The following is an 18,743-nucleotide window of genomic DNA, read 5'->3' as shown; positions in this document are numbered from 1 at the left end:
GGACCAAAGCTGAATGCCCTCAGTATACCTGTGAGGTATCCATGATCCACCCTGCTAAATGCCTTCTCCTGGTCAAGGGACAGGAAGGCAAATGACAGGTCCTCCCAGCACAAGAGCTCCAGGAGGTCCTGGACCAGATACAGGTAGTTGAAGATGGTTCTACCCAGCACTACGTACATCTGGCCAGGGTGGATGATATCCACCAGCATTGACTTCAGGCATAGCGAGATAGCCTTTGATACTAGAGTTGCATCGGTCCATATCGTATCAGCACCAATAAAAGGAAAATTTACGTTATTGGCAATCAGCTTTTTTTGGCTGATGTGGCCAATGCAATGAATGCCATGTGCATGGGCGCAGCTGCAGCACACGTGCGGCCAGGAGTGCAACCCGGCAATTTGGAGAGCAGCATCCAGCTGGTAAGTCTATGGAGGGGAAGGGGCTTTGGGGAGAGAAGAGGTGTGATGGAGGCAAATCAAGGTCCCCACAGTGAGGGAGGGCATGGACCAAGGACAGACTTTGCACAGCCAGGGTGGGGCTGGCCGCAGACAGAGTTGGCGGCTCATCTGGGGAGTGCAGGTCCAGCCACTGCACAGATCCCCAGGGGAGCCACAAGGTGAAGGCAGGCTGCCACTGCGGGCTGGAGCCAGAGGTTGTGCTGGACTCTTCCTAGTGGCTGCACCTGGGCAGGGCAGGGCAGTGGTGGTGCTGGGAGTGAGGCTATGGGCAGGCTACAGCAAATATTAAGGAGCTGTAGGCCCCCCGTAGCCCCCTCCCAGAGCTGCCACCCACCTCACCACACCTGAGTCCAGCCCCCCTCCCCCCTGCATTGGGAAGAGCCTGGCACCATCCCAGCCCATGCACAGATCCAGGGGACATTTCCCCCCCACACTCTTACCAGTTAAACCAAGGGCGGGCAATTATTTCGGGCAGAGGGCTGCTTACCAAGTTTTGGCAACCTGTCGAGACCGCATGAGTAGCCCTGTCCCTTGACAAGTGCCCTGCCCCCTGGTCACCATCTTGGGACCAGAAGTCTCGCCCCAACCTCTGACCTTTGCCACTGGAAGTCCCTCCCCTCGCCCTTGAAAGTACTCCTTTGGGAAGAGGGTTTGCCATTGGGGGGGGAGGGGAATGACATACTAAAAATCAAACACCCATAATAATGTATTTTAATTTAATTTTAAAAAACATTTTTGTCCTGATTTTGTGTGCGTTTGTGTTGTATATACAGAAGTAATTGCATATGGGGGTTTGTAGCGATGTGCGGGTATGGATGTGGGTATGGCAGCCATGTACCACAGAGTGACGGGTGGGCGGGCAGACAGGAAAGTAGGGAAAGCAGTGGCAGGGGGCAGTAGAAGTGAGCGGGAGCACAGGGTCTGCACCAATGTCCTGGAGCAGGGTCCAGAACGGGGCAGTAGGAGCACAAGGCGCAGGGAGGGGGTAGCTGGTTCGGCTCCATAGAGCACCTGCTGGTCAGGACCCCACGCTCCCTCCTCCTTGCTCTGGACCCTGCCAGTGTTGGCCCCAGGGCACCGGTGTGGGCCCTGCACTCTTGCCCAGCTGCTGCTGCCTCCCACATACCTGCTCACTCCCAGTGCCCCCGCCCCAGCCTCCTGGTACAGGTGGGGACCAGTGCGCAGCTACAAACCCGCACACCCCACGCTCACCCATCTGGACTGAGCAGCAGCAGTGGGAAACAAGCTGGTGCTTAGTCCAGGAGAAAATCAGCCCCTCCACTGCCCCCGTGGCTGGCAGTTCCTGTTGCAGCTGCTCGCAGCCTGCACGGGGCTGTCCTGCCTCTATGCCATGTCACCACCACCCCGCGAGGCAGCAGTGGCAACTGAGAGCAGACACTGGCAGCCCCATGTGGGCTTCAAGCAGCTGCAGCAAAGGGCACTGGCCACGGGGAAAGGGAGCAGCCACTTCTCCCCGTGCTGAACACCGGCTCGTTCCCCAGAAACTGCTGCTCAGCACAGAGGAAAGTGGGCCCCCCACTCACCACTGCCAGGCAGTCTTTGCTGTGGCTGACCATCCGGAGCCTGCACCATACTAAGCTGGGGTGTGGCAGCTTCACCGCTGCCTCTTTGCTGCCCAAATGAAGCAGCTTAGCACGGCACAAGCTCTGGGCAGGCAGCCACAGCAAACACTGCCCAGCAGCAGCAAGAGAGAGGGCCACTTTCCTCTGTGCTGAGCAGCAGCTTCTGCCCAACTGTTGCTGCTGTGGCTTAGCCCCAGTGGGCGATCCTGGAGCTGGCGCAGGGCCAGGCTAGCAGCAGAGAACAAGCTGATGCTCAGTGTGGGGGAAAGTGGCCACTCCCCCTCCCTGTAGTTGGAGCCCTGTGCTGCAGCCACTTGGAGCCTGCATGGAGCCTGACGCAGCACAGAGGCAGGACAGCCCTGTGTGATGTGAACAGCTACAGCAGGAAGCGGTGGCCACGGGGGGGCACTATTCTCCTGCGCTGAGCAGCAGCTCATTTCCCTGCCACCACTGCTCAGCCCAGACAGGCGAGCACAGGGAGCGCAGGATCGGGACTGCATGCTGCTCCCTGCCTGTACCACGGGTCTGGGGCAGGGGGGCTGGGAGTGAGTGGGCATGCGGGAGCCAGAGGCAGCTGGACAGGAGCGCAGAGCCTGTGCCAATGCCCTGAAGCCAGCAGGGGCTCTATGGAGCTGGGTCAGCTCCCCCTCTCCCCCTGCTGGTGCAGCCCAGCCTGGCTCCACAGACCCCTGCCAGCCTACACCCCACGCTCCTAATGGCCTGTTCTGGGCCACACCAGTGCTGGCTCCTGCATGCCACTCGCTTCCACTCCTCCGGCCCTCACCTTCCCACCAGCTCCCGACGTCATGTCCAGACCGTAGGGCTCAGCAGGAGCTGGCCTAGCCTGGATGACTAGGGTGATCCCTGCAGTCCCCTCCTGCCTCTCCCTGCCCCCACTTCTTACCTGAATTTCCCATGCCAGCACAGCCACACAGTCCTAGGCAGGGGCTTCCAGCTAGGGGGAGCAGGGCCAGGAGGGCCCTGCCATTGCATGAGCCTGCCATGGCTTCCCCTTTGACAGGTGCCAGGGCAGATAAATATTAATTTTCTAAATTTTTTTAGAGGCCCCACAGGCTGCATAAAATGACCTGGCAGGCTGAATGAGACCGCGGGCCATATTCTGCCCATCCCTGAGCCAGACGCTGCTTTCCAAGCTGCCAAACTGCATATTGGCAATCAGATTGGTATTGGCCAATATGGCTGGTCAATAATTGGCTATCGGTATTGGCCCAAAAAATCTTTATCAGTGCACCCCTATTTGCTACCACTTTGTAGTCCGTGCAGAGAAGGAGACAGGACACCAGCTCCTCAGGTCACAGGGATCACCCTTCCTGGGCAAGAAGTTTAGCACAACCCTCCTATTTGATAAGGGAAGCTTCCTGTCCCCTTCAGACTCAACCCACACTATGGCAAGGTCTGGGCTAAGGACATCCCAGAAGGCACAGTAGAACTCTGTGGTCTACCTGTCAAGGGCCAGCACTTTATTGGTGGGTATCAGGCAGAAGGGGTCCAAAAAAACTCAGCCAGGGCAAGAGGAGCCTCCAGCTGATCCCAGTTACCCGTGCTGGCCTGCATCTGTCTCTCCCGCAGGACCCAGCAGCTACCACCATCAGTCAGATATAGCGAATAGAGCTCTCCATAGAAAGCCCTTGCATGGAACCATGAGGGGGGTGTGCCATGGCCTGTCAAGAGGCAAGCAGTGTACTTCTGGGCTCCCCTCCTCTTCTCTAGGACATAGACTGTAGCTCCTATTTCTTCTAGCTTCCAGAGGAGCTGGATCCCAAGCAGACCAACAGGCCACAGGTGCAGCAATCATCTACAACTCAAGGGCTCCTCCCACTGGTCTCCAGTGTTCCCTCTAAGGTGTAGCAGTCTGTGAGCATGCTGCTTCGGTCCGTGAGTGTTGTCACTTCAGTCCCGCCTCCCCCTTCTGGCACAGTATGCCAGTAAGTGTCCCACAGTAAGGGGCTGAACCCTGCCTGCTATCACCTGGACACATGTGGAGCACTGTGGGTCCCACCCAGTACTCTTCTCCATGCTAACTGCTGCCCAGAGCAGCGCAGTGGAGTGCTGTGGGGCAGCCATGGGCCGGACACCATCAACTGATAGGACTGGAAGGGAGGCACTGGGTCTGGCACGGGACACTTACTGAAAGTAAGCCCCTCACTCCTCGCAAGGGGCAGGCAGCGGCTCCTCCCTGAGGCAAAGCAAGGCAAGGAGGCACATGGAGTCAGGGGCAGAGCCAGTAGAACCCACGCCAGACACCAGTCCCAGTCCCCACCTGGCCTCACCCCAGGGAGGAGCTGCTACCTGCCCTGCATGAGTGAGGAGCTTACCTTCGGTAAGTATCCCATGCCATCCCCGGTGCCTCTGCCGCACTCTGCGCCCAGCTCCTCTCTAGGAAGTTGCAGTCCAGCTCGTCTCTGGGCAGGTGTGCAGCATTAAAAAGTTACTACATGGCAAGATTTTTAACGGTGCGTGGCCACACGCCCACAGCTTAGAGGGAACCTTGCTGGTCTCCTGACACTCTCTGCAGAGGGACAGGTTATTTGGGTGGGCGGCCAGGCTCTAGTTCAGCTTCAGCACCTCCCTCCTGAGCTGCATCCTGGCTGCCTCCATCTGCCAGGTGTGCCCCCAGGGGTAGCTGTGGCAATAGATCAGACACACACATTCCTCATGTCCCACCATCTCTGAGCCAAGGGAAAGGCCAGCTGCTGCTCACTCCAGGCCAGCCAGAACTCCTGAAAGGCTGCCACAAAGTCCATATCCTCTAACAGGCTGATGTTAAAGTGCCAATAGGCTGGCCTTGGACATTCAGGCCACAGCATGACCCAAGTGTAGACAAGGTGGTGGTCACTGAAAGGGGCCAGCCTAATGCTGGAGGCATAGACTTGGGCAGCCTGCTCTTCCTTCACCTTCATGAAGGTGAAGGCGGTAGTGTCATCAGGGTAGCAGGCATTCCAGATAGCCACCAGTGAGTGGCCTGAGAGGACCTCTAATTCAGAGGCTGTATTTCAAGTCCCTGCTGAGGACCAGAGGGTGCCACAGTAGGTGACCACCTGCCGACAAAACTGGACTATCTCCATACAGGATCGCATACAGGATGCGGGTTTAGAACCAGCCTCTGTACCTTGACCCGAGAATGGAGCAGGCGGCCCAGCATCACCTCAACATCTTGAAGGATCTCCAGCTGTAGTCTCAGGGAAAACAGGGTGGCCCCCCATGTGACATCTCTATGAGGTGGCTGAAGTACACAGTGTCTGCTGACTCCAGCCACCAATTGGCTTCGGCAGCCAGAGTCACGTGGGTCCACTACAGGAAAAGCGCAGAGTACCCCCACACCTGAAGGAAGGAGAGTACCTGGCACCTGCAGAGACCCATCCTACAGCCACAGACATTGAGGGTAGCAATATTAAGTGACCTCAGTGCTGGGGAGTTTCAGCAGGCTTGGCAAACTATGCATGGTATTGGTCTCAAACAAAAGGCTTGTGATTTACTGCATAGTTCATTGGGCTGGGCCTCACCAGTCAACAGCATTTCAAGCCATGCTGACCCCACAGCTCAGCACTGCTCAGTATGTGTATGTACTCCAGATTTCCAACCCCCACACAAAGGATCCATGTCCTAATTAGCCCCTAGTCATGACTGAAACCAGGGGTTCTTGTCACGAGTCCTGGGATGCTCCAAAAATGTACATGCAGATGAGGTGCAGGGCAACATGGTCTGACTTCACCTCATGGAGGGTGAGGTCATACTAATCATATGCACCAGGCTGAGAGAAAGGCCAAGAGTGAGATTCTGGGTGTATGTTATGCAGAGTCGTGGCTTACCATGGCTAGAAAAAGAGTCAACGGTGAGGGGAACAGTACTTAATGGGCATTACCATATGTCTTATTCTGATGGGCTGCACTAATCTATCTTTGTGGCAGGTTCCTATTAGCATGTTTGTACAACATGGGCCCTGTGTTTTATAATCACGCTCAGTGTTGGCTGCATTTAATCAACTTTAGAGCTGGTTTCTATTGCTGAGCACATGCTGCTTTTGGTAGCTATTTAATGACAGACCAGGTATTTAGTGAGATTTGTTGTATGCAGGTATAAGGGAGCTTTTTCCCCATGCCAGTTGGGGGAAAAATATCTCATCTTATATTCAAGTAAATATAGTATATAAATTGTGGCAGAAACACAGCCTGTGTCTATTATCATCCTTGTGTCATGTCAGCCCAGATTGTTAATAAATATTTTTCTGCAAAATCAACACAGAAACAAAATATCCTGCATTTGGAAGTCTTAAAAATAGTGTCTCCTTAACCATCCCACTGAGGACTATTCTGAACTGGTTAGAACTTCTTTTGATTCACATTCTTTTTATTATACCGTTTCTTTCTATCATGGAGCATATAGGTCCGTGCCTTGGATTTAGTTAGTTGATATTTAATTGGTAAATCTAAATCAGTCTTTTTGTAGTTGTTGCTGAGTTCCTTGGCTTTCAAGTAGAATGTGTCTTCAGAACTAAGAATTCTTAAGTTCTTAGAAATGCAAACAGCAAATACCTGCCAAGGTAATGTATAGCCCACTTAGCTGCTGGTGTGGAAAGGTCTAGGATTTAAGCTCACTTCATGGAAATAGGAGACTCCTCCCTGGCTTGCCCCTGGGGCCTTATGGCTGAGGGCAAGCAAAACTCGGGGGCATCCAAACCCCAAGCTTCTGGGCTTGGGCCTGTGCAAGCAGGATGCCCACCAAAGGTTTTGGAAAAATATGAAGCCCAGATCGCGGTGAGGGACGTTTGCCAGTAGTATGGCCACTTACAGTTCTGGACTGACTCTCAGATTTAGAATTTCATTTGGCTAATTTGGCCTGGAATACAGAAAAGTTAATTTAAAAAAAAGTGTGTACCATGCATGTGTAGTATATCCAAATTGCTACAGCCATATTTAATTTCGAGGCTATTATTTTAAAAGGTGTTCCTCATTTCCATGTGCTCAAGGAGAGCAGGGTCTGAGAATGACTGTAAGAGGAAGGGTCTACTAGGGGAAAAAGCTGGCGGGAAACAGAAAGCAAAGGGCTACTTATCATAGAATCATAGAAGTAGGGCTGGAACGGACCTTGTAGATCTTCAAGTCCGACCCCCCACCTGGGCAGGAGAAAAGACTGGACTCAAATGAGTCCAGCCAGGTAGTCATCAAGCCTCTTCTTAAAGATCCTCAGGGTAGGAGCCAGCACCACTTCCCTAGGAAGTTGGTTCCAGCTCCTAGCCGCCCTACCTGTGAAGTAGTTCTTGCGGATGTCGAATCTAAATCTACTCTCTAATAACTTGTGTCCATTGTTCCTTGTCATGCCAGGGGGAGCTAGGGGAAACAGTGTTTCCCCTAAACCCTTCTGGTCCCCCCTAGTGAGTTTATAGACAGTCACCAGGTCCCCCCTCAGCCTTCTCTTGTGAAGCCTGAACAGGTTTAGGTCCCGCAGTCTTTCACTGTAGGGTCTGCCCTGTAGTCCCGAGATCATGCGGGTGGCCCTCCTCTGGACCCTCTCAATGTTGTCCACATCCCTCCTGAAATGGGGCGCACAGAACTGGATGCAATACTCCAGCTGTGGCCTGACCAGCGTCACACAGAGGGGGAGGATCACCTCCCTGGCTCTACTTGAGATGCACCTGTGGATGCACGACAAGGTCTGGTCAGCCCTGCCAACTATGACCTCGCATTGTTGGCCCATGTTCATCTTGGAGTCAGTAACAATTCCAAGATCCCTTCCCGCCTCCGTGCTCTCAGGAAGGGAGTTTGCCATTCTGTAAGTGTGCTGCTGGTTTCTACTGCCTAAGTGCAGCACCCTGCACTTGTCAGTATTGAAACGCATCCTGTTTATGTCAGCCCACTCCTGTAACCTATCCAGGTCTTGTTGCAGTCTTTCCCTCCCTGCTAACTTGCTCACCTCATCCCAAATTTTGGTATCATCAGTGAATTTAAACAGGTTGCAATTCACCCCATCATCCAAATCGCTGATGAAGAAATTGAGCAGCACAGGCCCAAGGACCAAGCCCTGGGGGACTCCGCTGCCCACTTCCCCCCAGGTCAAATATGACCCGTCCATCACCACCCTCTGAGTCCGACCCTTCAGCCAGTCTGCAATCCATCTGACTGTGTAGACATCAATGCCACAGTCGCCTAGTTTTTTAATGAGGATGGGGTGGGAGATGGTGTCAAAGGCCTTGCTGAAGTCTAGAAAGACTACGTCCACAGCAACACCTGCATCCATTGCCTTTGTGACCTGATCATAAAAGGCAGTCAGGTTGGTCTGACATGACCTGGCTCTAATGAAACCGTGATGGTTGCCCTTGAGCATCACCCCTGAAGCCAGCCCATCACAGATGTGCTCCTTGAGGATCTTCTCAAAGAGTTTCCCAAGGATAGAGGTAAGACTGACGGGCCTATAGTTACCCAGGTCCTCTCTCTTCCCTTTTTTGAAGATGGGGACCACGTTAGCCATCTTCCAGTTGTAACTGGGTTTTTTTTCTTCTGTATAACTGCCGCGCGGCACTCTCACATTTATGTAACCTTGAAGTCTTAACTAGTAAGCTAAATGAGCGTTTTGTATTTTTCTCTGTTGGCATTAAGCTACACATGCGCATTTTGTAGATTTCATTTCTTATCTAGAAGTGTTATTTTTGCAGAAATGAAACTTATGTAGAAAGTCTGCCTAGCAATTACTATGTAAAAGAAACTATCCTATCCTTGTATGCTCAGCTTATATCATAGTGTCACAGAGGCAGTCCAACCAACATCTATAAAGAGGCAAAGAAACAGAAAACAGCAGAGACGATGACCGGAAAACTCTATAGGCCCGATCACCCTATAGACTGGTTCTCAGCCTCTCCGTCTGGGCGTACCCCAGCGAAGACAAAGGCCTCGAAAATCCGACAACTGACAACGATTCACCGTGTTACAGTTTTGTACTGTATATTCCATTCATGAGCTGTTGACCAGTTCTGGGACTACGGAGCTGGCAGCCGCACCTAGCTTTGGACTTGTTCCACTGTTGGAGAGCAAGGGCTGGCTCTGGAACCCCATGAACCAACAGACCCCCTTGTATATCCCACTCATGAGCTGTTGACCAATTCTGGGACTACGGAGCCGGCAGCTGCACCTAGCTTTGAACTAGCTCCACTGTTGGAACGCAAGGGCTGGCTCTGGAACCCCGTGAACCAAAAGACCCCCTTTGTATCCAGCATACTATAACTGAAGAAACATCGGAGACTCCACTCCTCGACTGCCTCTCATCATAGCTTAGACAGCATATCTACGCTCGCTATACTTGTATTTACTGCAGCTTCGTTCCAACCGGCCTCCCCTCTTATTCGTAAGAGGGTGAGGCCAGGTGAGTAAATAAAATCTTTTTGTTTTATCCCATATCTACTCTGTAATAACTTCTACTACTAACAACCCATATCAATGAGCCGTTGACCAGTTCTGGGACTTAAAGAGCCAGCAGCCGCACCTAGCTTTGGACTAGCTCCACTGTTGGAATGCAAGGGCTGGCTCTGGAACCTCGTGAACCAACGGACATCCTATAGAATAAGAAAACTAACAACTTACTCTAAGTCGTCTACTTGTGCCAACTCGGCGAACCTCGAGGGCGGCTATAAAGCTACCTCCAATCCCGCCCCACAAGCCTCACGCTCGCACAGCTCCGCAAAGCCCGCGGCTCCCCTAAGCGGTGCCGGAACCACTAGCCCGGCATTCCGCCACACCAGTCATCCAGCACCTGGCTGGAGCACCATGAGCGCTCGTAAAGCCGTGCCAAGGGCCCTGCAAAAACCCCAGCTAGCTCCTTCAACACCCTGAGGTGGAGAGCATCTGGACCCGCTGACTTGAACACGTCCAGCCCCTCCAGAAGCTCTCTAACCCGGTCCTCCCCAACCTGAGGTCTGGAGGCGTTCCCCTCAAGTCCATCTGGCATCACAGCGGGGAAGTCCCGGTCCCTGGACAAGAAAACGGAGGTGAAGAATTGGTTAAAGAGTTCCGCTTTCTCCTCTGGTGCAACCATCAGATTGCCCAGCGTACTTTGCAGGGGCCCCACATTACCCGGTGCCTTCTTCATCCTCCCTACGTATTTGAAAAAGGACTTTTTATTATCCTTGATCTTGGACGCTAGTCCTAGCTCTATGTCCACCTTAGCTTTCCTGACAGCCCCCCTATAGGCCTGAGCAGAGGAGGTATACTCCTCTTTGGAGATAGCACCCCCCTTCCACCGGGTGTACGCCACCTTTTTGGCAAGCAGGCATTCCCGGACGTCCTTGGTAAGCCAGGGGGGCTTTCAGGCACTCTCGCCCCCCTTGCATCTTGTTGGGATGGACCCCCCTTAGGCCCTGAGTATCGTTTCCTTAAGGAACGACCACTCGTCCTGGACACTGAGTTCCCCTGCCCTCACGGACCCCAGCGCCTCTCCCACTAGTCTCCTCAGCTTGTTGAACTTGGCCCTCCTAAAGTCTAGGGCTACCATCTTGCTGCAGGCCCTTGACACTCTGCGCTGGATAGTGAATTCCAGCAAGCGATGATCTTTATCGCCCAGGTGGTCAAGAACCTGGAGGCCCCTTACCAGGTCATCCCCTGTGGCCAGGACCAGGTCCAACAGGGCGTTTCCTCTGGTGGGGCCGTGCACCTCCTGGATTAAGTGGACGTCCTGTATCTCAGCTAGGAACCTCCTGGAACGGTCCGTCCTGGCTGACTGTTCCTCCCAGCAGATGACCATCCAGATTTATTTTCCCAGTAGGAAGGGGACAAATTCAAGGCAAACCTCCAATAATTAGATTCTATAACTAGAAAATTGTAACAAATTTATAAATTTTCCATACATGGAATCTGATAATTGGGGGGTCATCTTATAATCAGGGCTGCTTCTCTTTGAGTAAATATAGTATTTATACTGTACAACATGAAAAAGAAACCAAACTCAACAGCGACATATATTTTCTAAGCCTATGCAAGAAACACAACTTCATTCCCTGAGGACTAAACATCCACAATCCTCTGACTACTACACACAACTCCAAATATGCTTCACAGCTATGCAGAAGAACTTCAGAGAAAATTAGAAATCATCTACTTCACCTAATCTACTCCAAATGAGACCAACTCAGGAAGGAAATCACCACCTACAACAAGTTAAAAGACAGAAATCCAATCATCTCCCCTAACAATATACAAGTATATGTATAAGATACAAAGAAACTACAACATTTCTTTCTACAACATTCATCCTACTTATAAAGAAGAAACCGAACAAATTACTCCAAGAACAAGTTCCCCAGCCACATAACAACCATCAGAGGAGCAACATCAACACCTTACAACATTCCAACCTCAGACCTGAAAGTGAAAGCAGCAATCAACCCTCAAATATCATCAATCTCTCCACATATAGCCTTACCAAAACTGAAAAATCTGTCCTTTCTAAAGGCCTAAAGTTCTGTCCAGAAAAATACCCTAATAAAATACTTCAATGTGGAGAACTAGAAGAACTTTTCCGACACCTCCGCGTCAAGGAATATTTCCACGACCAAACTGAATCCACTCCCAACAACAACTCATCCTCTGACAACATTCAGGAAAAGATCAACCCCCCAAAAGCATCAGATTGGACACCTCACAGCAGATGAAACCCTAACCTTGACCGCTACATTGACGGCTTCAGGGAAAGAATGAACAATGAAATAATCAACAACACACGCCACCATAACAACCTCTCTCTACCAGACAGAAAGGCCATAGAATCTCTAAGATCTAACCACCAAATACTAATAAAACCAGCAGATAAAAGAGGAGCCATAGTCATCCTAAACCATGAAGACTACATGAAGGAAGCCAACAGACAACTCTCTGACACTGCCTACTACAAACAACTACAAGAAGATCCTATTCCCCTTTTCACCAAGAAACTCAACAATACCATCAAATCATTTCCATCAGGACTACAAGGAAAAACTACAGACCTTGATTTCCACCCCCCACACTACCTAACCTGAGGACTTTTTACATGCTCCCTAAAATCCACAAACAAGGGAACCCTGGCAGACCTATCATACCCAACCATGGGACCAACTGAAGAAAGATCAGGTTTTGTTAAATCAATCCTAAAACCGCTCTTCACCCACAGAGCAAGTTTTGTCGAAGACACTACAGACTTTCTATGAAAACTTAAAAACATAGACCACCTTCCCAGCAACACCCTCCATGGACGTTACCAGCCTATATACCAATGTCCTATATCAGGATGGCATCCAAGCCTGCCTTACATATCTACAAGAGCAAGGTTGCAATTCAGAGAACAGACCCAAAGATATTACTGACCTTATACACTTCATCCTCACATGCAACAATTTCACTTTTAATAACCAACACTTCCTCCAAACAATGGGAACAGCTATGGGCACCAAAATGGCCCCACAGTATGCCAACTTTTATATGAGCCACCTAGAAGAAGACTTCCTCAAGAACTGCACCATCAAACCCTTGCTATACTTAAGATATAATCGATGACATCTTCATCATTTGGACTGAAAACCTGCAATCTCTGAGTTCCATCAGAAATTCAACAATCACCATCCCTCTATCTGACTTTCTCTAGAATACTCCAGCACTAACATCCCCTTTTTAGACACTATCAGTATCCAGAATGATAAAATACAGAACATGTTATACAAGAAACCCACAGAACAACATACATATCTGCACAGAACCAGCAATCGCCCTAAACAAACCAAGAAAGCTGTGATATACAGCCAAGCCCTCAGATACCACTGAATTTGCACTGAAGATAACACCTGGGATTGCCACCTCACCAATCTCAGAAAGGCTTTCACCCAACAAGGACACTCCTCCAGAGAGAGAGGCCATATGTTTGAAAGAGTCACACGGAGACCACGTGAAGAACTGCTCCAGTACAGACGAAACCCCCCACAAATCACACACCGCTGGTTCTGACATATCACCCCTCCCTCGAACCCATATGGAAAATCCTCAAACAACTGCAATCCATACTAGAAAGAGACCCTATTCATAAAGAGGTCTTCCCAGAGCCACCCATCCTAGCCTTCAAACAAGTACCGAACCTCACTAACCTCATCACCAGATATAAGCTTCCTCAGGCCCAGAACACATCAAATGGATCCAAACCATGCCATGACAAGAAATGCAAAACCTGCCAACACTTCTCCACCACCCCCACAATTACTACACCCCACAACAGAGCCATCAGCATTCCCAGATCTTACAGCTGCACCTCCAGAAATGTAATACATCTCATCCAATGCACCAAATGCCCTGATGGAAAATACGTAGGAGAGACCAGACAACAACTGCATTCCCAGAATGAATGCTCACTGGAAATCTATCAAAGACAGGAATACCCGACTACCTGAGGGGGCACATTTCTCACAAGAAAACCACTCTCTCTCCAATCTCTCAATTCTAATCCTCAGAAGAAACTTACAAAACACTTCTCAGAGATGAGCCTATGAACTCCACTTCATCAACCTCCTGGACACAAAAAATCATGACTAAATATAGACATGGGATTTATGACACATTATAGCTTGCCTGACATCTGACTCCCCAGGTACTTCTTCACTATTCATCCCCCTTCTCTCTCCCCTACCCAGCCTGTCTCTCACCCATTGACTCCTCAATCTACATCTTCACTGACTGCCTATCTTGTATGCATACCAGCCCAGCCTCTGGCTGCTTTACTTTTCATTCCATCCAAGAGCACACACCAACCACTGAAACTTCCTCAGCCTGCTGAAGGGTTCTTGAACCCAAAGGCTTGCTTAAATTGTTTTCCAACTACTTAAGTTGGTCTAATAAAAGATATCAGATTCACCCAAAGAACCTTGTCTGCCTATGTCCTTAGACCAACACAGCTACAACCTACAACCCTGTAGTATTTACTTTATTTTAACATTAGTATGGAAGTAATTCTATTGATGTAGGCAAGACTCTAAAAGGCAGGACACATTATTACTTGCTCTTGGAAACGCTATAGATATAAGACTGGGGCATGCAAAATCCAGCCCGTGGGGACCCTCCATATGCCCTGGCCCTCACTACCCCTCTGCAAGCTGGAGCCTCCATGTAGGAGTCACAGCTCTGGTTGCTAAGCCATGCCCCGCAGCCTTGCCTGACCCACCCCAGCCCCAGGCTAAGGGTACTGGAGACAAGAAGCCCCTCCCAGCAGAACTTGTGCCCAGCCATCTTAAGGCTGTTTCCAGCCTCCCTGTCTGCAAGATGGGGAATTCAGGTGCAGCCCCACAAGGCCAAGGCCAGGGACTCCCATTATAGTAGATGCTTGATTATTTTCGCGAATAATGTGGGAGTTTTTCCGGTGTCAAGATGGCACCCTCTCCCTCTCAAAGTGAATACTTTTGGAGCAAGGGGAGGATTAGAGTTGGGTTGGAAATGGGTCATATAGTCTCTGAGAAGCCCCATGGCCAGGTTCCTGCCCACAAGGCCAAATGAGTTTGACACTCCTGCAATAGATAATAAGCTAAAGAATACATGGTTGTAGATGCTGACTCCCTAGACTAGTTTGAAAAAAAAATAGCTTGGAAATCTCTATGCCCCTTTGCAGTAGTCTGGGGGAAACTGAAGATCTTAGTCTTGGCTACTCCATTAGTTTTTCCAATTTCACCAAAGCAGCCACTGACCTGCATCCTTACATCTTTTGAACTAAATATCTTTTATGGTGGCATTGGGTGAAAAACAAGGATCATCATCAGCTGCAACCACTGGCAAAGAGCAGAATAATGGAGAGACCTTATGAGACAGACCTTTTTGCTCTGGAGGACTTCTGCTCTCTCTCTCTGTCAGTGTGAGCTCATCTCAAAACATTCTGATATTCCCTGATGACAAGCAAACTGTTGCAAGGGAGAGATGTCTCATCTTATAGAAGAAGGTACATGGGGGTAAGGGGGGACAAACAAAGAAAAAGAAAGATGCACTAAAATCTCACAGAAGCTCCAGAGCACTCTGGGTGCTGTGAGCTCAATATTAGTACTGTTAGGTGTGCAAATACCTACATGATTCACAAGATAAAATCCATAGTGTCACAGATATCATGATCTGTTGTCATCTTGCCAAGTTTTTTGCAATACAATTGCTTTGTTGCTTCCATAGTAAAAAAAAAAAAAAAAAAAAAAAAAAGTGAAACCTAGGAGCTGGCATTTTCTGAGGGGTGCTTTGAGTCTAAAAAGGTTAAGAAGCATGCCTTGAGAGAATTCCTCCCATGAGTCTGCTCAAGTAGCGGAGAAAAGGATTCATACCAATCAAAATCCCAACACAACTTCTCCCATGTAAAAAACCCAAGAGAAGCCAGCTATAACACCATGTCCCAGGGAGATGCACACATACATGCACATCAAAGCATTCTAACGTACTGATTTCTAAAAGCAGCAATTCTGACAGAACAATAGAAAAGCATCCACTACACAGAACAGCTGTACCTTTGCCAGCCTCCATACTATTCCCCATACAGAGGCCATGTTTTCCCCCCATTACTTCATGCCAATAAACTGAACTAAGACAATAATCAGGAAGGAGTCTTTCTAATGGGGATACTCATAATATCTGTTAAACCCACTCCATGTTTGTTTGTTTGGAGCACAATACATTTTGGAAAGCTGTTTTGAATATCCTGGACACTGACCTTTATTTTAAATATATGATCCTTAGTACCTACCTGTAATAGGTTAGGTGGCTGAGGACTATTGTGATGCCCCCTACAGGCTCCCTCATCTCTGCTAGGCTCTTTCCCTGCCCTGTCTCTCAAGGTCTCAACTTGCCTTCTCATCTACCACATCTTGGCAGAAATTTCATGAAAGGAAGGCTGCCCTCAGAGACTGGCAAACCTAAGGTATTCTCTGTTCTTGAGTGTTCAGCTCTCAGCCTTATTTGCCTTAAGGGCTTATTGTGTGGCTCCTTCCACCCCTACACCATGCCCCGTGTCTGGCAGATGTTTTGAACAACCAGTCAAGTGGAACACTTGTCCCCAAGTCTCCAGCCACATCAGGCCTTCATTCCCTTATTGAGGTTCAGCCTTCCCGGCTTCCACCTCTACTCTGGCTGGTCCCTTACCCAGGGCCCACTACTCCAGACCTGGGCTCTGCTCCACCACCATTTGCCAACAGCTTGGATCCAAGGGGCTGGAAGCAGTATATGGAAATCAAGCAATAGGGGGTGGAAGGGACTTTGGAAGGGTCAGCTAATCTGGGACTCTGAAGACATGACATTTCAGAGATGCCTGGAAAACAAGTACTGCCTCTAGATCTCTAGCCCTGCAAGAGATCTCTTGGGAATGGTGAACCTACAGGAGAGTCCAGCTTGGCCTTCTGGCCCCCACCAAAGCACAAGAGCCTGAGCTGAAAGCAGGAGCGCTGGGACCCCTCCTGGAGGAAGGGACTTGTCTGCACACGCGCTACAGGTTTAACTGTTTCACTGCTGGTCACAACACCCTGCTAGGGTGCTCACCGAGTTTCCCCGGGCACCAGACACTGGGGGCAGCAAGAGGCGTGAGGGACTGCACTAGGACAGCTGGTGCAACACGGCAGGACCTCCTGGGCACGCTGCAGCCAAGAGCCGGGGCGGCAGGAGGCAGCCTCCCCTCTATGCCGCAGACACGAGGCCGCCTGGCAAAGGCCCCGCGGGCAGCTCGGGGCCCAGAGCGCCACCCGCTCCCGTCCTCCAGCGGGCTCGCAGCGCCGGGCCGGGGCGAGGCCGCTCCGCGGGAGGCTCCCTGCTTCCCGCGCGGCCGTGGCCCCAGGCAGCCGCGCTCCAACTCCTCTCCGCTCAGGCGAGGCGCTGGGCGCAGCTCCCACCCCCTGCCGCGAGGGCCCGGAACCGCCCGGCCGCGCCGCACTCACCTCTGCGCCATGTCCCGGGCGGGCTGCACCCACCCCTGGGCCGGGCGGCGCTGCAAGATGTGAAACCTGATCCCGCCACCAGCCCCGCCTGCCCTCCTGTCCCGGGCTGGTGGCCGGGGCAGGGCGAGACTTGGGCACTTCCCGCTCCGCCCCGCGAAGGTGGGGCCCGGGGTCTCTCCAGGGTCCGGCTCAGTGCGAGTATCTGCGCTGAGAAGCGGGTGGCTCGGGCCAGCGTCGGCCTCATTTGTATCGTTTCGAAGGCGTCTGTAGCGGGACCGGGCTCCTCCGTTTGAACTGGGCTTCCAGGACGCAGCTGAGCCACATGCGCTCCCCGAGAGTCCTCGTTGCCGCTGCTCCGCAAACGTGGGTCCAGCGCACCACGAACAACCAAGTTTCATCCAAGACACAACAGACTTCCTGCAGAAACTCAAAAACATAGACCACCTTCCCAGCAATACCCCCCTAGCCAGCATGGATGTCACTAGTTTGTACACCAGGAGTGGGCAAAATGGCCTGCGGGCCAGATGCGGCCTGCCAGGCACTTTCATCTGACCCCCAACGAATTGTGCCCCACCCAGCCCTTCTGCCCATGAGGGTGGGAGCAAGGCTCCTGCACCTGCCCCCAGCATATCCTAGTATGTCTCACTCCCATGCTCATGGGCTGAAGAGCTGGCCCCACTAACATGGGGCAGAGCTGCTCCCACAGGGCAGCAGGTAGGGAAGCTGGAGTGCAGAGCCCTGAGGGGGAGCAGCGTGAAGCTCGGGTGGGCAGGGTGTGGGTGTGGATGTCGATGTGGATGGGAGGGGGGAGGGGCATGGGGATCCCTTCCCCACTCCTCCCCATGGTGTGCAGTCCTGGTAGGCACTGGGGCCAGCAGCAGCCGGGAGGGCCCTCTGCTTGGTGCTGGTGCCTGGCTCCAGCCAGGCTGTGAAAAGCACAGCCCCCTCCAGGCCATTTGTTTCCCCAGCTCTTCCCACACTCACAGGGCACAGGAGGGAAGCCCCAGGCACTGCAAAAGCCTGGGGCAGAGGAAGCAACCAGCTCCAGCACCTGGGGCTTCCCTCCTGTGCTCAGTGTGGGCAGCACCGGGGAAACAAATGGCCCAGCGTAGGCACTCCTCACTGTGATGTGCAGCTCTGGCCAGAGCCAACCACCAGCACCCCTGCCTGCTTCTACGCCATGAGGGGAGTGGGAGGGGGGGGCTCCCTACAGTCCTCTCCCCTTTTCTCATACCCCACAAACCACACACCAACACATATACATACCACCCCCTCCAGCGTTGCCTGCCTTGACTGCAAGAAAGGACAGTGTGTTCCAGAGCCACACACCCACACCCTACAAACACCACACAAACCCTCCAACATACCCTGTGCCCCCCCACACACAGCCCCACCCCCTCACAAACTCCCCCCACATCCCACTACATGCACACATCTCCACACCCCACCCTAAACACCCCCACCATACACACACACACCCAACCCCCCCACAATATAAGACTAAGAATTTATTTTTGAGATATTATGTAGTCACCTCCATACACTACACAAACACAAATCATAACAAAAGTATGTTTGTAATCAAATTAAAATATCTTACAGTAGGTGTTTGACTTTTAGTGTATGATTTGGTTTTTTTTCTGGTTCTAAGATGTCACCCCCTCCCCCCCAGGAGTATTTCCAGGAGGGCAGGGGAGGGACTTCTAGTGGCAAAAGTCAGGGGTTAGGGTTGGGACTTCTGGTCCCAAGATGGCGGCTAGGAGGTGAGGCACCTATCAAGCAGTGGGTCTA

General features: G+C 51.5%; 1 protein-coding gene and 1 pseudogene across 3 annotated transcripts in view; one reads left to right on the top strand and one right to left on the bottom strand.

Annotated features, from left to right (window-relative positions):
* The window catches only part of LOC149856507 (rho GTPase-activating protein 39-like), a 154,905-nt gene extending 137,825 nt beyond the window's left edge, over positions 1-17,080 (bottom strand). For all 3 annotated transcript variants that reach the window (XR_016444405.1, XM_090064352.1, XM_090064353.1), the window contains exon 1: positions 16,953-17,080. Coding sequence is in view for 2 of the 3 variants with exons in the window: in XM_090064352.1 (XP_089920478.1) it covers positions 16,953-16,963 (11 nt within the window). In the remaining variant the exon portion in view is untranslated. The remainder of the gene's footprint in view (positions 1-16,952) is intronic.
* Positions 12,271-13,646, top strand: LOC149856508 (uncharacterized; annotated as a pseudogene).
* Positions 17,081-18,743: the final 1,663 nt, after the last annotated feature.

The sequence above is a fragment of the Crocodylus siamensis genome, chromosome 10 (assembly GCF_052110815.1).
Source record: "Crocodylus siamensis isolate JL-2025a chromosome 10, ASM5211081v1, whole genome shotgun sequence".
NCBI lineage: Eukaryota > Metazoa > Chordata > Crocodylia > Crocodylidae > Crocodylus > Crocodylus siamensis.
This window is presented reverse-complemented; position numbering and strand designations above follow the sequence as displayed.